General features: G+C 39.2%; 1 protein-coding gene across 3 annotated transcripts in view; it reads right to left on the bottom strand.

Annotated features, from left to right (window-relative positions):
* Positions 1-887: 887 nt before the first annotated feature.
* LOC131684533 (organic cation transporter protein) overlaps positions 888-18,118 on the bottom strand; it is a 64,662-nt gene continuing 47,431 nt past the window's right edge. For 2 of the 3 annotated variants that reach the window (XM_058967505.1, XM_058967506.1), the window contains exons 2-4: positions 2,463-2,841; positions 2,252-2,395; positions 888-2,179 (exon numbers count right to left, since the gene is read on the bottom strand). In XM_058967505.1, the coding sequence (XP_058823488.1) occupies positions 1,192-2,179; positions 2,252-2,395; positions 2,463-2,841 (1,511 nt within the window). In that variant the 3' untranslated portion in view covers positions 888-1,191. Of the gene's footprint in view, positions 2,180-2,251; positions 2,396-2,462; positions 2,842-5,702; positions 5,793-18,118 lie in introns of all 3 variants that reach the window. The other variant, XM_058967503.1, reaches the window with a different exon arrangement.

The following is an 18,118-nucleotide window of genomic DNA, read 5'->3' on the forward strand; positions in this document are numbered from 1 at the left end:
TTCTTTTTTAGTGATTTATGCAGGTTTGGCTGAAAAAATAACAAGAAAAGTCTCCCCATGTTCCCCTACTGGAGAATTTTTTTAAGAATTTGTTACTTACTAGGGGAGGTGAGATAATGAAATTTGTGAAATTTTTTCATAGGGGGAGCTCAGTAAATTTTAGGCAATTTTGACGTTATGTAATTTATGAATGGTCAGAAATTTATGACATGGCGGAGGGAGAGTCATTTTTGGGCAATTTCGGCGTTACGTAATTCATGAATAGTCTATAGAGTATTACAAAGCATAGTGTAGTCTTCCAGTTTTTATTTATTTTCTGCTGCTCACACATGTATCGATAACTACTAACACGATATGTAAAAGAAATTTTTCGAGTGCCATATTTCAAACGTATAAGAGCACAAACACACACAAAATCGGTTATATTTTGGTTGTCAGGGTCCTGGCGGTCCGAAACCCCCCGCCCTTCCCCAGATATATTCTACTTGTTAAGAAATTTTTAATTACTTCAATTTTAATTAGTTTAAATGTTAAATTAGTTTCAATATTATATTATATTCAAACTCAAAATCGTTTCAAACCAAAACTATCACTGAGTTTCATTACATCAGATTATTTCGTATTACGTATTCAACAATGTTCATTTCAAAATAGAAAGTTCAGACACCCCCTCGGAAAGAAAAAATGTCTGGATCCGCCCCTGATCACTATACAAAGTTTCAGCTGATTTATAAATATTCGCTCGTCGAATACTTTTGGTAATTAGATTTTTAAACAGAAAAAAAACTCAATCTATGTTACTTAATATAAATTGCTATACTATTTAAATAGGTCATATTCACTAAAACACCAAGCTTGGAAATGGCTTTCTTTTGCTTTGAGATGAAGTTTGTAATAATTGTTATGTCAGTATTTTTTATTGTTCGAAAACTTACACAAAAATATCATTCGCATATGGACTTTTTTGGCATTGGATCATTCTATAAATCGTCTTTTATACGCGTAAATATAGGACATGCGTCCTTGCTACACTGATTTGCTTATAAAAATCTCTAGTACAAGTAAATAGTATTAAAAACAAAACGAGTCCCACGGAGACTTACGTTTTATAGGACAGTAAGACACGTGCTACTTCCGTCAGGCAGATGCGACCTGTTACCAAAAACAACTCTGGTAACCATAGAGAAACATTTAGAGCTTAGGATCCTCAACACTTGCTGGCGTCTTTTGTCGCTTGCCAAAGTTCTCACCATCCTCAATGGTTTCCGGCAATGGTGCTCCCTGCGTTTCCGGTAGGAAAAATACAAAGAAGGCACCAACTAGTGGTGTGAGACCGAAGATCACCGGTGGTAACCAGTGAGCAACAACGCCCATTCCCGCTACGAACGGGGCTAGCATTGATCCGATTCTCGCAATCATCGAAGCAGTACCGATTCCAACATTTCGGACAACCGTCGGAAACAGTTCTCCAGCATACAGGTATACCGTTGGGAATGATATACTCATACCCACCAGGCCGATGGAAGCAAGACCGACATTCAACCAGGTGAGACTCTCCGGTACAAACGCTATAGCTAGCATCGTTAGTCCAGTCAGTGTATTGGAAATGATCAACGTCTTCTTACGACCGTAAGCTTTCATCATATAGATACAGAGAACTGTTCCTGGAAGTTCCAGTGCCGCTCCGATTGCAACATTGGCATAGATATTGCCTCCGGCGTGCCCAACATACTGCGCAACACCGAAGAAAGCCAACCCGCAAACAAACCAATTAAAACACATGAACAACGACTTTGCACGCATGTTTGGTGTCCGGAACAGATCAATTACATTGCCCTTAGATACTGTTCCAATGTTTTTGGTTTTTGCGTACTGGTCCAAGTCACTTTGAATGTTCTCCGAAGGTAGCTTGTTACATTTAGCTGCCTTTTCCAACACTCGTGCTGCTCCTTCCGTATCGCCAGAAGTGAACAGGTATCTAGGTGATTCTGGAACAAGCCAATAGTACGAGAGCAGCAGTACTGAGTAGATTGATAAACCAAACTGCAGCTGATGCCAGTCACGCAGAAAGTATGCGAAAACTGCCAGCGTTAAGTGGCCCAGGTTGAACGGGATCTGGTAGAGGACTGAGAATAATTCACGCCATTTCGGACCGATGATCTCCATGATGAGGACGAAACTGAAATAGTAATATAAAAGTTTGAAAACTGAAAAATTAGGAAAAAAATATGTGGGTCAAGTTTGTACTTACCTGGTAACCATAGTACCGCCGGTGGCAACGGCCGTAATGAAGCGTAGCACAACGAATCCCCAAAACCATGGAATGTAAGCAGTTGCAACACCTGATACAAGTTGAATTATAACCGCAATAACCAATGGAGGCCGCCGTCCAAACCTGTTGTGGACAAAAAGGGTAAAGTCAGATAATGAACGTCAGTTAAAACATTTCAATTGTTACTCACTTATCAGCCAACGTCCCGAATAGTACCCCGCCAACCAGGATTCCGAACATGAAGATCGTCTGCGACAGGTTGGCTAGATGGGCCTTCTCGCACACCAGATCCCACTCGCTCACGATGGTCGAGCTAAACACGCTGGTATCGTACTCCCAACTGGTGCACTGCTTGGAGCATCGATCCAGGGTGATGTTGGAGGCGCAGGTGTAGTTCATGGCCGCTCCCAGAAAGATAATTCCCATCTGATGCCACGCCACCGGGAACTTTAGCGGAAACACCACGGCACAGACCATGATGTGCCACCAGCCGAGCTGGCCCATGGCCCTCTGCACTGGATCCAGGTTCCATTTCGAGTCACTTTTCTTCGATTCCGTTACTGCTGTCACTGTTTGTGGAGGGAATGGGAAAGAAACAAATATCAGAAACTGTAAGATCCAGTTTGATATAGTTGAATTGTTCGAATAGCAAATGTTTAATTAGCAACACGGAGCGCACAACACGAAAATACAATTTAACTCCATTAACATCATCAAACCGCAGTTCAGGAATGCTTAAAAGATTTAGATAAATATTTAAAAAGTGTATCGTTGAACAGGTGAGCACGATGATACTTCCGACCATCAAAACCTCTTGTGCTCTGGGTTTGTATCCTAGAGGGAACCATTACATTTAAAAAAATTATTGTTATGAGCGTTTCGATTTAAAATGGCGTTTAGAATCATATTCAAAAATAAAATTGTATTTTTGACTGCAAATAGCATGAATTTTTTGGCATAAGGTCATTAGCAGGCATTGTAATTATCTCTCACTCACGCGAGAAGAAGCTTATCCGATGTCCAACTTTTCCGAGATAAGGTGAGTCGCAAAATTCTCCGTCTACATAAATAGCGTGAGAATAATTTTCCGGATAAAATTTATTTGATTTTTTCCTTCTCACCGGAGAAGGTGATAATATTTTAATTTCGTGGAAATCAATAAGAACGTCAAAATATACACTTAATTTCAAAGAAAAGCGGCAAAGAAGTGCGATAGACTTGATTTTTCGTGTTTTGGAATTTCGACAGCAAGGCAGCGAGCTCAAAAAGAATTCCGTGATAAACTCATTCGCTCATTCTACGGTGGTTTTATTTATCCGGAGAAATAACACGTTATATTTATCCGGAGAAGTTGTGTGAAAATGTTAGTTTTTATTGTCGCAGTAGCAAATTATCCGAACGCATTTACTCATATGAGCGATAAATGCAATGCCTGGTCATTAGGCATAAGTCATTTGGCATAAAGTCATTTGTCATAAAGTCATTTGGCATAAAGTCATTTGGCATAACGGTCATTTGGCATAATGGCCGTTTGACACAAAAATCATTTGGCATAATGGTTATTTGGCATAATCACTGCACTGAAACGAATACTTTGGACGGAATATTAATTACAAAATCAAGAAAATCATGTTGCGTTCATAGGTTTGCTTGCGAAGCACTGCCGCTTCCAATACTATAAATAAATTTAAAAATACTTGTCACTAGGGTTCGCAGTACCGACCCTTTTTGGCGAGAACCGGTACTACGGTACTGAAGCCCTCAGTACCAGTGGTACCGGTACTCGAATATTTTTATAAGAAATTCGAAAAAAGCTTCAAACTGAAATTGAATGCTCAAACTGATGATCTTATTCTCAGATGATTGATTTGTGTGGATCAAAAACATGTTGATTGTTTTTAATTGCGTCGGAATGGCAAGCCTCACTTCACAGCAGATATTGTTCGTATAGGGCACCTTCTTTCATTTTGAAATCTAAGCCACTTTGAAATCAATAACTGCCAAGTGGTGCGACTTTCGTCGACTTAAACAGATGGTAAATGGATGAAACCCTATTAACAACAATAAATCAAAGCGAAAATGGCAGTAAATCCGAGCAGGTTAATCGCAATTTCTCTCTTACTTTTCTGAAAATTTGTTTCGACCTTTATGTCGTTTGCCTACTATTCTCTAATGCATATCAAGGCTCCTTGCTTTCCTGTAAACTATTGAATTTTGCTGAATTTTCCGATCACCAATAATTACAAATCGCCCCTTTTGAAACAGTTCACCAAGTCTAAAACTGTTAGCTACTAAATCGCTGTTCGTTGTTTTATAGATAAAGGTTTAAGAGCAAACCAAATACAGACATGACTTAGACCATAGTCTTATTACGCGCCACCCAGTGAATAATAGAAACCAATCAGAATGTCGCTAATAAAACTTTAACTTCTAGAATTATTATGATGATGGCCCTACCTCATTCCCACACAAAGGTGTTATCTCAACGATTTATCTAGAAGGCAAATTAATATAATTAAACGTTATCTTGCAGACCGATATTTTGAAACAGATCCCCCTACAGAGTTAACATATTTGTTATAAAAAATTGTATAGTACCGAAAATACCGGTACTGGCTTTTGTTCAATACCGGTATTACGGTACCAAAAATGGGTCGGTATTCCCGGGATTTTCGGTACCGGTATTACCAGTACCACAACCCTACTTGCCACCAACATTTGTACGAGTTGGTGCGAAATTCTTCATTCACAAATCTTTTTTATATGTAAGTATGTAATCAAAAATACACAAAAGATACTTTGTTCCTCTTGTTGCCTTCATGCTCAAAAAATCCTTAAAAACATCGTTTTATTAGCCACTGGTGAGGAGACCCCCTTAATGCCAAGCTATGGACTGCGAGTTTTACCAACTATGTGAGCCCGTCCCAATATATCTATATAGAATTGCATCCATAAAATTAAAAGAATAAAATTCTTGTATATGCTATATTTTTATTTCGGCAAACAAATAAACGTCTACAACACACATACAAACACATTTAATTTGATAAGGTTATTACAATAGTTTTTACCACTACACATAAGCAAACATGTACACATCTCCTACGACCTGCGGCAATATGGAGCCAGCTCGTTCATCAGAAACAAATCGTGCAAGTCGAAATCAGCAGACTCCAGGCAGATGTTTTCGAAACCAAGACCTCCATGTTTCAAGATAGCTCCAAATTTTTGTCTTTGTATTTGCAGCGACCATCTGCTCATTTCGCATGCTAGTTATTCTTTTAAACATTAACGGAAAGACGCATTAGTTATCATTAGTTTAGTAACGAATTGTAACAGTATGTGTGTATGTGTTATCTTTTCAAAACATTGTTATACAAATGTAGACGAAAGTATACATATACTTAAAATGTTGGTAACTGATACTCACAGTTCGGAGGAAGCATGGGGTCTTCTGCTGTAATGTCCGAACCTCTACGATTAGCAGACATGTTATTTTTTATTAAATACAATCTACAATCTGTAAGTGTAAAAATCGCCTGTTGTATAAGTTTGATAATGTATAGTGTGTAAGGTAGAGCGGAATGTGATGGAGTTAACTGTTGTATGTATTGTTTGTGTGAGTGTATCTGTTCGAATAGTACAAATCGATTTGTACTATCGATCGATCTAATACTCCGTCCACACTATGAGTTAAAACGTGTTTTAATGCAATCTTGCTGACATTTTTCTTGTTTCTTATTATTATACTTTCTTTTTTTTTTTATTTCGTGTTATGTAGTCACACTTTCTCTTTTACTTTTTAACGACGTTCAATTAGCTAGTTATTACTAAGTAAGGAAAATTAATAAATAGGGGAGTGGGCGTAGCGTATTGGTAAATCGATTGCCTTGTACGCAGCGCACCTGGGTTCGGGTCCCGACCCCGCACATAGGGTTAGAAATTTTTCCTAAGAGATTTTTCTAACCCGAAGAGGCGAATGACCTTAAGGTTAAAACCTCTATAATTGAAATAAAAAAAAAAAAAAAAAAAAAAAATTAATAAAATTTTAGAGCCATAGTACTCAATTGAGAGCATGGATGTGAAATACACAGATCGGAAAACTAGAAGTGGCAGAGTCATTAGAAACAGGCTTAAAGTCCTACAGATTAATCTTTTGTCTTCTGCTGGCAGGAGTCGAGCTTAGGCAGTGTTACTACGAATCACTTAAGTCTACCAACATGTCTCTCGGCAAAGACAGACTTGACCCGCTTTACCATGAGAACCGACAAAAGAGAAATCACGTAGGATCACCACTGAAAACCTGACGACGATTAACAACATTAATGAAAATGCTGCTGTTATCTCTGTATAGGTACCTTTCAAATGTTGTAGTAGATTTTTGTAGGCTATTGCCATTGCTCTTGCAGTGGTGGCGGATTGTTATTATAATTATTATTATATTATGTTTAAACTATATAGTGCGAACATAGTATAATACTAGTTGGAGAAATTATTGGACTGGTATGGGCTCTGTTTGACCGTATAAACTTAATTTTTGTGGGAAAAAAAGTTTCAAATACTTGTCGAAAAGATTTGATCAACTTCGTGGTAATAAACGCATTTAAGTAATAAACTTTTATTTCCAGAAAAGCAATAAAAACTTGATTTAATCCACAGAATATATATATATATATATATATATATATATATATATATATATATATATATATATATATATATATATATATATATATATATATATATATATATATATATATATATATATATATATATATATATATATATATATATATATATATATATATATATATATATATATATATATATATATATATATATATATATATATATATATATATATATATATATATATATATAAAAGTCAATGTTTGTATGCTTATGATTTATGGACTCCCAAACGGTTTAACCGATTTCCGTAAAAATTCATACATAGCAGGCATTTGTTGTGGAGCGTGTTTGTGTGCTATTGAATAGGGATTATCTTCCCGCCAGATGGCGCTACGGAAAAAAATTGTATGTTCGTCCTATTTCGTTGAAAGTCGCAGCAACGCGCGATGGGTATTAGCTAGTTTCTTATATAGCTACCTTTACGCAGGTTTTTTACGAAATACGCACCCAAATTTTCATTTTTTTGTGTGACCCGGTAACGCGTTCCAACTTAATTAAAGGATTGCAATTTATTTGCTGAAAACTTGAAATAATCCATATTGGCTTTATTCCAAAACTAATTCTAATTAACGTTTGGTTGATTTTTGGACGAAAATGTACGTTCCGGATTTTCTCACCTTTCTGTTGTTTTCCATCAATACTACGATCCCTATCCGGAATATTGTCATCCTGCTCTAACAAACTGTGCTGCAGTATTGACCGATGTTGATGATTCTCGAAGCCTTACGAGATGGTCTAAACCTCACATAGTAAAGGCACACAAATTCATGGGAATCACAAGTTTTATTACATGGAATTTCTAAACAATTCTTAACATGTTCCAATATTTGCATATTAGTAATTTTTCCCAGCATCAAAAGTCTTCAAAATTCCCGCATAAATTCACACGCCAATGAAAAGAGCAATATAAAAATAACACCTCAGGAGAAACCATAAATCGAGATTCTTGAGCAAATTGTTCACGTTTCTAGGTCAATCGATTACGATAATACTGCCTGTAGATCTAAAAAGTGACATAAATTGTGCCCCAGCGGAACTGTAATTTGAAATCAATCACCATCAATCTTCATTCGTATACACATTGACAAATCGCTCCTATGCATTTGATTCGCTATCACACCTGCTCGTCGACCTTAAAAGACATATGTGCAACGATTCGATCGAATGTTATATGGAGGAACAATGACCGCCATCCTGCTGCAGTACCTAGTGGTTGCAATAAAGCCAGTTGTATTTCGTGCAGATTTCAGACAGAAAAATTCGACACGGAATTTGTGTTTAGGTTGGACAATTTCTCGAGTGATCTGGATATAGCGTGTGTACAGTGCTGGTGAGATTCAAGGTAGTGATCGATTTTTTTTCGGTCGTAGGACATTGACCTATAATCAATTAGTTTAGGAATTGTTTTGTCATGCCTTGATTTTTAAAAATTTGACGAATAAATGGATTTTGCATCCAATTTGGATTTTCTTAAATCAAATAACTATCACTATAACGCACAGTCAAATTGTTCTCGGGTTTCAATAAGAGATTTGCTTGATTGGTTTGGCGGTTACCGAATATTTCCAGCAAATGATCTTTTCAAATTGGAAACAAAGTATGAGTTTTGCTACAGTATTCATCTATCTTCTCCTCACGACAGCTAAAACGTTAGACAGCGCGGTTTCTGGCCAGTTTGGAAGCAATTTCTCAATAGGAATTTGTGCCTGAATCGGCAAAGCCGTAAGGTTGCTTCTTCCGCCATCATAGAAATCTTGACCTATGTTGGTTATAACCCGCAGGCTCTACAGATATGCGGCCTTCCCTCTCTATTTATTTATCTGTCTTCTTGGTCAAGTACACCCGCAAAATTAATACGTATGCGGTGCTTACCCTGTCGCCGAACTACACCGTACGATCATTGGACAGTATAGATAGAGACATATAGTATAAACAGATATATCGAAAAAAGTCAAGTTCATCTTGTTTTGTACCGACAGGGGTTTTTTACGAACGATGCGCAGCAATGGTTCATGTGGTTTTGCGGTAATTCAACGGTATACAGTTTTGTCGCGTGCTCAGCTCTGAATGGGTATATGGAGAAAATTGGGGTTTTCCACAGTATTAAGTGAGCTCGATTAGTTTAGTGCATTGCAAACGAGTATTGGAGGAAATTAATTTGCTTTGGTATCGCATTTACCCGGCATTTGTACCGGTTGCACCGAACAGCAAATGATGCATTATGCCAGTATGTTGGTATATTCAGTTGGACTAGATATGCATGTAAATACATTCATTGACACGATTTTGTGTGGGAGAAAAGATAAAAGAACCGAAGGCTAAATCATACAGTGAATTTGTAATGGGAATTACGTTTCGACCTTTTCTTATCAGAATCCGACACTAACTTAGTGACAGAACTAAGCAAGCGCCGGATTGATGTTAGCTCCGATGAAACGAAAAAACTGTTTGTGTTTGTGTTTCTGAACAAACCCCCGATCCTGCGCGATGTCCCGCAAGAAAAGGAGCTCTAATTTAAGCTGAAGAGATTTAATGAAACTTGGTGTGGCTCAGCAAGTCAATGGCACTATGCTTCTCCTTAGTGGAGAAAAATTTGGGATCACGCAGAAGCTGAAATAGTGTGTCCGTTTATTTTGGAGCTAGCGTCAATCCGGGGCAATTTTTTCAGCGTGAGTATCTACCAGATTGTGGTCGAATACAAGGCGAAGTCGAGCCGTGTCGAAGTCTAGTATATCTTGGCGGTTGTGGTGCAGGAATTGTTCCGATATAACAGTGCGATCTCAGTACAGATTGAAACGGGCCTTTTCCAGAACAGGTACAGATAGATAACGGTAGTTCGACACAATCTCTTCCATAAGACCATATTGCAGCGCCAATTACTGGTGCAAAATATTATCAACGCTGTTGTGACGCTCGGTGTAGGCTGCGATGGCTACTACGCAGCAGCCGGCTACAATGTGGTGGCTGGTCTTGTGCGGCGAATGGCACATCCGGCAACTATCCTTGATGTCTTGATGGCAATCATACTTCCTGCAATTCCTCGTCGGCATCAAGCTGTCCTGGATAGCTATCATATCGGACTCGATTACTAAAGAGAGTTTTCCGCACTTGAACCACAGGTTTGATGCAGCATTGTCGATGTACGGCTGCTCCAACTACTCTGAAATCTTCTACTCCGCAATCTGCAGAATACAGTTAAGTTTGTAGATCGCTTACGCTAAGTGAATAACGCTATAGTTGCGGTTCGCAACACAAACTGCTTGATATACTCCATGTTGGTTGGCATTTGGCATTGGTCTACTATTGCTTGCCCCGTGTCAATGTGAATCGTTCTAGCACCGTCTGAGGTTGGTGGCTTCCCACTTGCTTAAACGCATTCCTCAATTTTATCTCATGATCTCTCAGGTCAGTCTGGCTCCATGTGATGACGCCGAAACTGTAATTCAATATGGAAACAGCAAACATGTTGATTGCTCTGTCTTTATTCCTCGCGTTCAGGAAAGACTTCAAGACAGTTCACTCAACTCAAGAACTAGTCTCGAAGCTTAAGCTTGATATCAGTGTGGTGGATACCGGGAAGTTGCCGGAATATGAGGTACTTATACGATTCACCACGAAACATATCCCGAATCAACTCGCCTTCGTCGATCTCGCAGCCTCCAGTGTCGACCAATCAGTCTATTCTCAACCACCAAAGGCATCAGTCACAATACCAGTGTGCTCTCTGCTGCTACCCAAGCCAGCGCAAGCAGTTGCTTTTTTTCTTGTGTGCTTTGTCTGAAGAACAAAGAAAACCGTTACTATTATTCTATCAAGATGACTGAGTCTCGACAACAAAATGTGATTCTTCGAGCTAACACAGTGACCATTGACTTCCGGTCTTTTCGCATAAGACCGAGTATTGGTGATATGGAACATTTGCTGAAGGAGAAAATGCAGCTTCGGTTTTCAGACGTAAGTTTCATCCAGTTGAAGCACGTCAGACACGCGGTGCTGATAACGTTCAACAAATTCGCCCAGGCAAAAAAATTTCGCAAAACAACTTGAAACACGTTCTGGATTGTGACACCGCAAAAATCAAGATCCCTGTGTATGTGGATAACGGAAACGTGGAAGTTAAATTACATGATTTGGCACAACGTACTTGCAAAGTGGCCATTAAAAGATTCATGTCGTATTTCGGAGAAGTGAGTTCCATTACGGAGAATACGTGGAGGAACTACTTTCCAGGTATTTCAAATGGTGTTTTTGTGATGAGAATGCGGGTAGACCAATCCATTCCCTCCTACCCTACCCTGCAGTACACAACAGAAGGGGGGTGATACCATTATACAGCGAACTCTATGTACATATCAAGGACAAACTAACACGTGCCAGTTCTGTGAACAAACGGCACATTACGGACAACCCTGCCCAGAAACCGCTAAGAAAAGTCATCTACAGAAAGAAATACCAACACTCAGTCTCCAATATCATTCCCTGAGCCACAAACGGTAGCCAAATTTGTGGCTGCTGTTCAAGCAATAATGACAACTGCGAAAGCCGCGTCCAGTACCACAAACTCAACAGCTAATTTCAGCAATGAGGGAGCTACTAGCAATGACGGAGGGTTCACGCTCGTGACCCGAAAGGGAAAGAAGTTAGGAACAACACCTGATCGCGAACATCAAGGAAGTAACCCCGATGATGACCCGGACATGTGCGAAGACAACAGAAATACAAATAACCCCCATGATATATTTGACGTGGATGCAAATATTTCACCGATTCGAAAACGGATCTCCGCGCGCAATGGCAAGTCGCGTGTACGGGATCGATCTTAGCATTAATTATTATTTTTATTGTTTACATCATGTAAATATATAAAAGACCCACGGCTCCGTGAAGCTAACGCCTTGAGCCGTGCCAAATAAACGAATTAAAAAAAAAGTGTCGACCAATCGCCTTATTAGTAGCTGAACAGATCGGCATTCCTGTAGCCCAAATTCATTCCGTCGAGTCAGAATAGATCTTGAGATCGTCCATGTAGAAGGTATGGGTCACCTCCTCCGGTGACCTTACTGATAGCCATACTCGTTTCGATTCGGTGTTCTAGTCAGCGGATTAAAGGAATCGCCTTGGAATGTCCCTCTCAAGATGCAGAGCATTCTAGACCAGTTATTTTCAACTGAAGATGAATTCACCCCTTGGGGTAAATTTAGGGTGACCATACGTCCTGGTTGCCCAAGACATGTCCTGGTTTTGCATTGTCTGTCCTAGTGTCCTGGCAAGTCGAGGAAAATGCTTGATTTGTCCTGGTTTTTCTCCTGTAAGCCTAATATATTTCTATCTATTCAGTCTTCGATTTTCACTATGCTCTAGATCGCAGTAACGACTGGCCGCAACCATAACTGCAACGTATACTCATCCTCAATCGGAATGTGACAAACAATACTTAATATAGTCGAATCTCCCAATTGTACCTTTCGATGGTTCTTTAAATCTCCCAAGAGTACCTCGTCAATATCGATGAAACAATGGTTACCAGCGCTTCTCCTTGGCATAAATCGGCATTCCGGTGCTTCTGCGTCTACGTGAGTTATCTTGCTAGTGGCTTTTTTTTTCGTCTTACTGGAAATCCATTCCATAAAAAGAAAAATAGCACCTAATCTGTCGCTCTGCTTGTCAACAGCGCAGTGAATCAAACGAACGTTTCTACCTAAAGTCTGCTGTCTATATGTACCGTGCCAGTACTATAAACAAGCAAAGCAATCGAATAATAAATATCATCCAAAGCCAGTGTGAATAATAAAGCACCGTTAATTTCATCGATACGATATCGATCATTCATTTCAAGATGTTTGAAACTCAACAGCGAAATTCAACAGCAAATTTGCAAATGCAGTTTAGACTATCGGAAGTCGTCGTTATACAAGCTCACTACACTCATTACTGAAACATTTAAAACTTTGGCTATAACGGAAAGCTACGCAATGGAAGACAACATACAATACGTCGTTGAGCATGGTAGGACCAAGATACCCATTTATATCGACAATGATAAGATTGATATGCGTCTGCACGATCAACACCTGGGTACTATTAATAAATTTATTACAACCATCATGTCGGAATACGTAACGGTGGAATCCTTTAAGTTTGAAACCCGGAGAAAATTTAGGTATTTCCAACGGAAAATTATGGCTTTCATTCAAATGAAAATCATTTTTTGCTGACTGGGTAAAGATGGTGAGCAATTGTACGAAAGGGGTACATCATGGGAATCAATATTCGAAAAAGGATACATGGAACGAAAACCACTGTTCTACACCGCAACACGTCTTTCCCGCTTCTGAGCTGCAGTGTTATCGTCCCCTGCTCCATCGCCTGCCGCAGGAATCTCACGAATACAGGATCAGCTTTACACATCCCCAATACCTTGATAAGGGGTGAGTGTAGTATGGAGTCGTACGCCTTCTTGTAATCGATATAGGCCAAACTAAGGTTCCGTTGGTTACATACTACTTGTCCAACAATGACTGCATTTAGTATGTCTAAAAAGGATTTAAGTACTTTCAGTGGTTTAGTAACAGGGCACTGCCCGAGTAAATATTGCCTCAAGCAGTTAGGCAAAATAGAAGATGATACCTGTCGCTTCTGCAACCTAGATAGGGAGAGCTCAGAACATTTATTGTGTAACTGTGTAGCACTTTTCCACAAAAGGAGCAAATTCTTCGATAAGGGGATAATACAACCCTTAGATGTATGGACGACTGCACCCAGTAAGGCAATAAACTTTATAAGTTCTTTAATACCTTACTGGAACCATGCCTATAGTCAGCAAGTGGGATTCATTAAGATTAATAGGCCCCACACCTATGTGGCGATGAAGGTGCTCATAATCTTGTGCAGACTTGCTAGACAGGTAATTGGTCTGTACTTTAATAAGTTGAACGTGTTGCTGTCCTTGGAGAGGAGAATTTTGGTACTGTCATTCGTGATTTTGTACGGGGGCCTCCCAAATACTCGCCCAAAAACTAGTGACATCGCCAACATTTAGTAGACTTTCGCTGAAGTCGGGCTTCTCGTGGCTGATTTGGTCATAGAAGTATAACGCCTTAGCCATTTTGATAAAGCACTTTATTGCCGTACTAGTGAGTCGAGTTTTTCCATCAGCTGGTGAGCTCCCAGCACGCGAAACTCAGTAGATACGATGTACGCGGTCAGCCTTCAAATAGTGACATGTCTGTTCGAGATCCGATTCGCCAATCCCTGCTACCATGGAGGTACTCGCCTTTCCCGATGATAGGTCGTCTCGAGGTATAAGTCGGTATCCTATACATCGGTTGCCACTGCAACACAGAATGCTTCCAGGTTCTGCACAAATTGCAGGTGCATTGGAAGAACGATACTATTCATGACGTGAAGTTCACAGGTCAACGTAAAGTAATACTGCGGTTTCGGTATCCTGGAGCGCAGCATTGGGTCCGTGTAGCGATACTTCGTCCATATTGTAGTACCTGCGGATCAAGGGATGGGTTTTGTGGCAATTGCTCTCTTTTTTCCGAGTGAGACAGTGAAGGAAGAAAGTTTAGAACAGCGTGGAATAAAGTCATATGAGCAAGCTTAGAGATTCAATCGACGAATCAACGCTTTGTCTTCTACCGTAGGAGTCAGAGCCTTTCTTGAGAACTATGGCTCTTAGCATTAAAAATACTTTACGTCTTCCAGTTCCTTTCAAATTGAATGTCGTTGTAACATAAAAAGCTTGAATATACGTTAAATAGAATAAAAATGTATAATGGGGTGGGCGTAGTTGGTAAATCGATTGCCTTGTACGCAGCGCACCTGGGTTCGAGTATCGACCCCGCACATAGGGTTAGAGATTTTTCTAGCCCGAAGAGGCGAATGACCTTAAGGTTAAAACCTCTATAATCAAAATAAAAAAAGTCTTCCCCACGTAAAACAGAATTGCTACGGGTTTGGTGACAACGCAAAAATCAAGAATCGTCTATATATGGATAATGTAAATATTGAAGTCAAAATACATGATCTGTCTCCACTTAAGGACCATTCATAAATTACGTAACGCGAAAATTGCCCAAAATTTACTTTGATTTTTTTCTGCAGGAAAAAACGTTATGTAACGTACTAGCTTACTCCCCTGCCCCATATGTTCAATATGTCACAATTTGTCGCCCCCCATAAACCATTGCGTAATTTACTTGCAATGTGGCAATTAAAAGATTCATGTCGAATTTCGGAGAAGTGGAATCTATTACGGAGGACACATGGAGAAACTACTTTCCAGATTTTCCAGATGTAGTTTATGTGAGGAAAATGCGGGTAGACCAACCCATTCCCTCCTACCTTACCCTGCAGCACAAAATAGAAGGAGGTGACGCCATTACACAGTGAACTCTTTATATATATATACCGAGTACAAACTAGCACTTGCCAGCTCTGTGAAAAACAACACATTACGTCCAGAAATCGCTGAGAAAAGCTAACATGCCTCTAGAAATGCTAACACCCAGGCTTCAATATCTCTCTTGAAGAAGCAACCAAAAATGGAGGATTCACACTCGTAACCCGCAAGGGTAAAAAGCCAGGAAGAACATCTGATCGCGAGTATCAATGCAGTATTCCAGAAAATGACCCCAAAACTGGCGAGAAAACGAACATTTTCTCGCCGTGAAAAAAGATATCCGCTCGCAATGGCAGATTGCGCGCACTAATCTAAAGGCTCTAAACAAAAATGTATGTATTTTTTGGTTTACATCTTTTAAATATAAAGAAGACCCACGACTCCTCTAAACTAACGCAGTGAGCCGTGTAAAATACGCGAATTAAAAAAACAATTGGCTGTTGATTGTTGAGCTCATCCGTTAGATTATCGACCATGTGATCTATCTGATGTATTGTGTATCTGGGGGGGGGGGGTGCAGCTGCGAATGAAGATTATATTGATTTTTGTAATCACAAATCCAACGTTTGCCTGTATAACACTTCTTGAATTAGTTATCTTCTCGTCGCACTTATTGCAGCATTCCCAGATTGGGGGCTCAGTTAGACTCTACAACGATTTCTCCTGTGATTTGCTACAGCTGTTGTTTTGCAGTACCACAGTGGTTAAGATCGATTTGGATCACTTCCCCTTTCGTTCGGCTTTCAATGCTGAGGCCGTGGTCAATCGCTCGTTCTGTTATACAGTTATACAAGCATACTGGCATGTTGACTAATGACACAGTCTCTTGCTAAGTGATCCAACAGAGAATTTGGCAATATTCCAACATATTGGCCACTCTAATGTAGGGTTTTTTATAACTTTCACACCTCTCCTCAACAGCGAATAAGCATTCCACAAATGCATGCAGATTAAATTAAATATTAATATGCTCCTGCAGTACGCCGTACCACGATGTTTACCGACAATCCATACAATGAACAACGAAATTAACGCGATTTGTATACCTTCAAACCAATCATAACAGATCGTCACCAGCATCATAACTACGGTTCAATTAGCACATTCATACTCCGGTTGCACACTTTTGAACAATTGCTCTACCCGCACCGCGGTGATATCGCTCGCTCATTGCACGTGTTGTATGCACGTTTAACCCATTCCAACTTATCTACTAGTTTCCATTTGTTTTCTCTGAAAACAGATCCGAACAGGTTTGCTCGTCAATATTATCGGACAGTCTGATGAACCCTTCATGAACAAAATATAATCAAAACACGGTATTATCAAGGGAGGTGATAAAACTTTCACCACGTGGTAAATGTTTAGGTTGCCTGGCTCTGCTGCTTGAAACTGTTCCAACATAACATTTTGAGAAAAAAAAACTCAGATCGAAAACTGGTTGCCTTTAAGTTGATGTGTGATGGCTTCTGTCGAGGCTGTCAACTTTGCCGAATTACAACAATAATTGTTCATTGCTACATGCTGGCTAAGTTCTTTCTTCTGACATAAAATTACGTCTTTACAGTTATCTTCCTCTCAATCAACTCATATATTGAAACGAAAAGTGCTCAAAACTTTTCACTGATAACTTATTTGTTGTGTGGAGCTTATCAAAATAGTCCAAAAATTGAAAAGTGGAACTACAAATTCAGTGAAATCTATTTATAGACCCACTCAGATATATACAACAACAGCAGTCGCGTTTGGTATAGTAGTGTCTGATTTTTCTTATAGCGTAGTTTATTACCTGGTACTACATCGGTGAGGTGCAAGAAAATAAATACACTCATTACTCCCATGTTTGAATTGGTGTAGCATCGACTACATCGATGTGGTGCAATGTCAAAAACGAAAATTCCATTATTAATCGATCGGTACAAAATAGTAGGTTCGTGAACATAATCGATAAATGTTAAAGCTTAGTTTAGGTTAGCTAGAATGAGATGTTAGCACTAAGAAATTCGCCAAATAACTAAAAACCCGCAACGATGCAGATTACTGATACTTGGGACATAAACCATAGTTATTGTACAAAATTCACTGATTCGAAGAACATAATACAATTAACTAAACGACACCGGTTATGGCCAGGGTTGTACTATTGATAATGTTAAGGGATGTTAGTCCGATACTTGTTGTTACTAGCCAACGAGAGGCAAGAATTCTACAGCTAATTTGCAAAACAAACATTAGATTACTTACAATATATATTTTTTGAAGTTGTTCCATAATTTACAGTAAAATTAACAATTGTATCAAAGTGACAAAGAAATCTCACTCATCTCACTTCAAAATGAAACCAGTTTTGCTGAAATCGGTTCAACATTGGAACAGGTATTTAAAGTGCACCTAAAATTGCGCGAAACTGAATATCTCTTATACTGTTCGTCATGTTAGTGCACGAAAGCTTCAATAGAAGTGTCACGAAAGTCGGATAAATTCGTCAGCCAATGTACCGATTGGTTCATAATTACAGCCGGCTAATTTTATAGAGAGTTTAGTAACATTTTTTGAAAAACAAATCAAATGCAACTGATTTTCCAAAAAAAGTTCAAAAGATGTAAATAAACCTCGAACACTGAAGGAACTATGAGAAAACTAATAAGGGACCATCCATATACCACATGGACAATTTAGAGGAGGGTAAAGTCACGAGAAAGTCCACGCTCGTCATTGGTGTGAGCGCTTACCTGCAAATTTTTCAA

This window comes from Topomyia yanbarensis, chromosome 2, assembly GCF_030247195.1.
Source record: "Topomyia yanbarensis strain Yona2022 chromosome 2, ASM3024719v1, whole genome shotgun sequence".
NCBI lineage: Eukaryota > Metazoa > Arthropoda > Insecta > Diptera > Culicidae > Topomyia > Topomyia yanbarensis.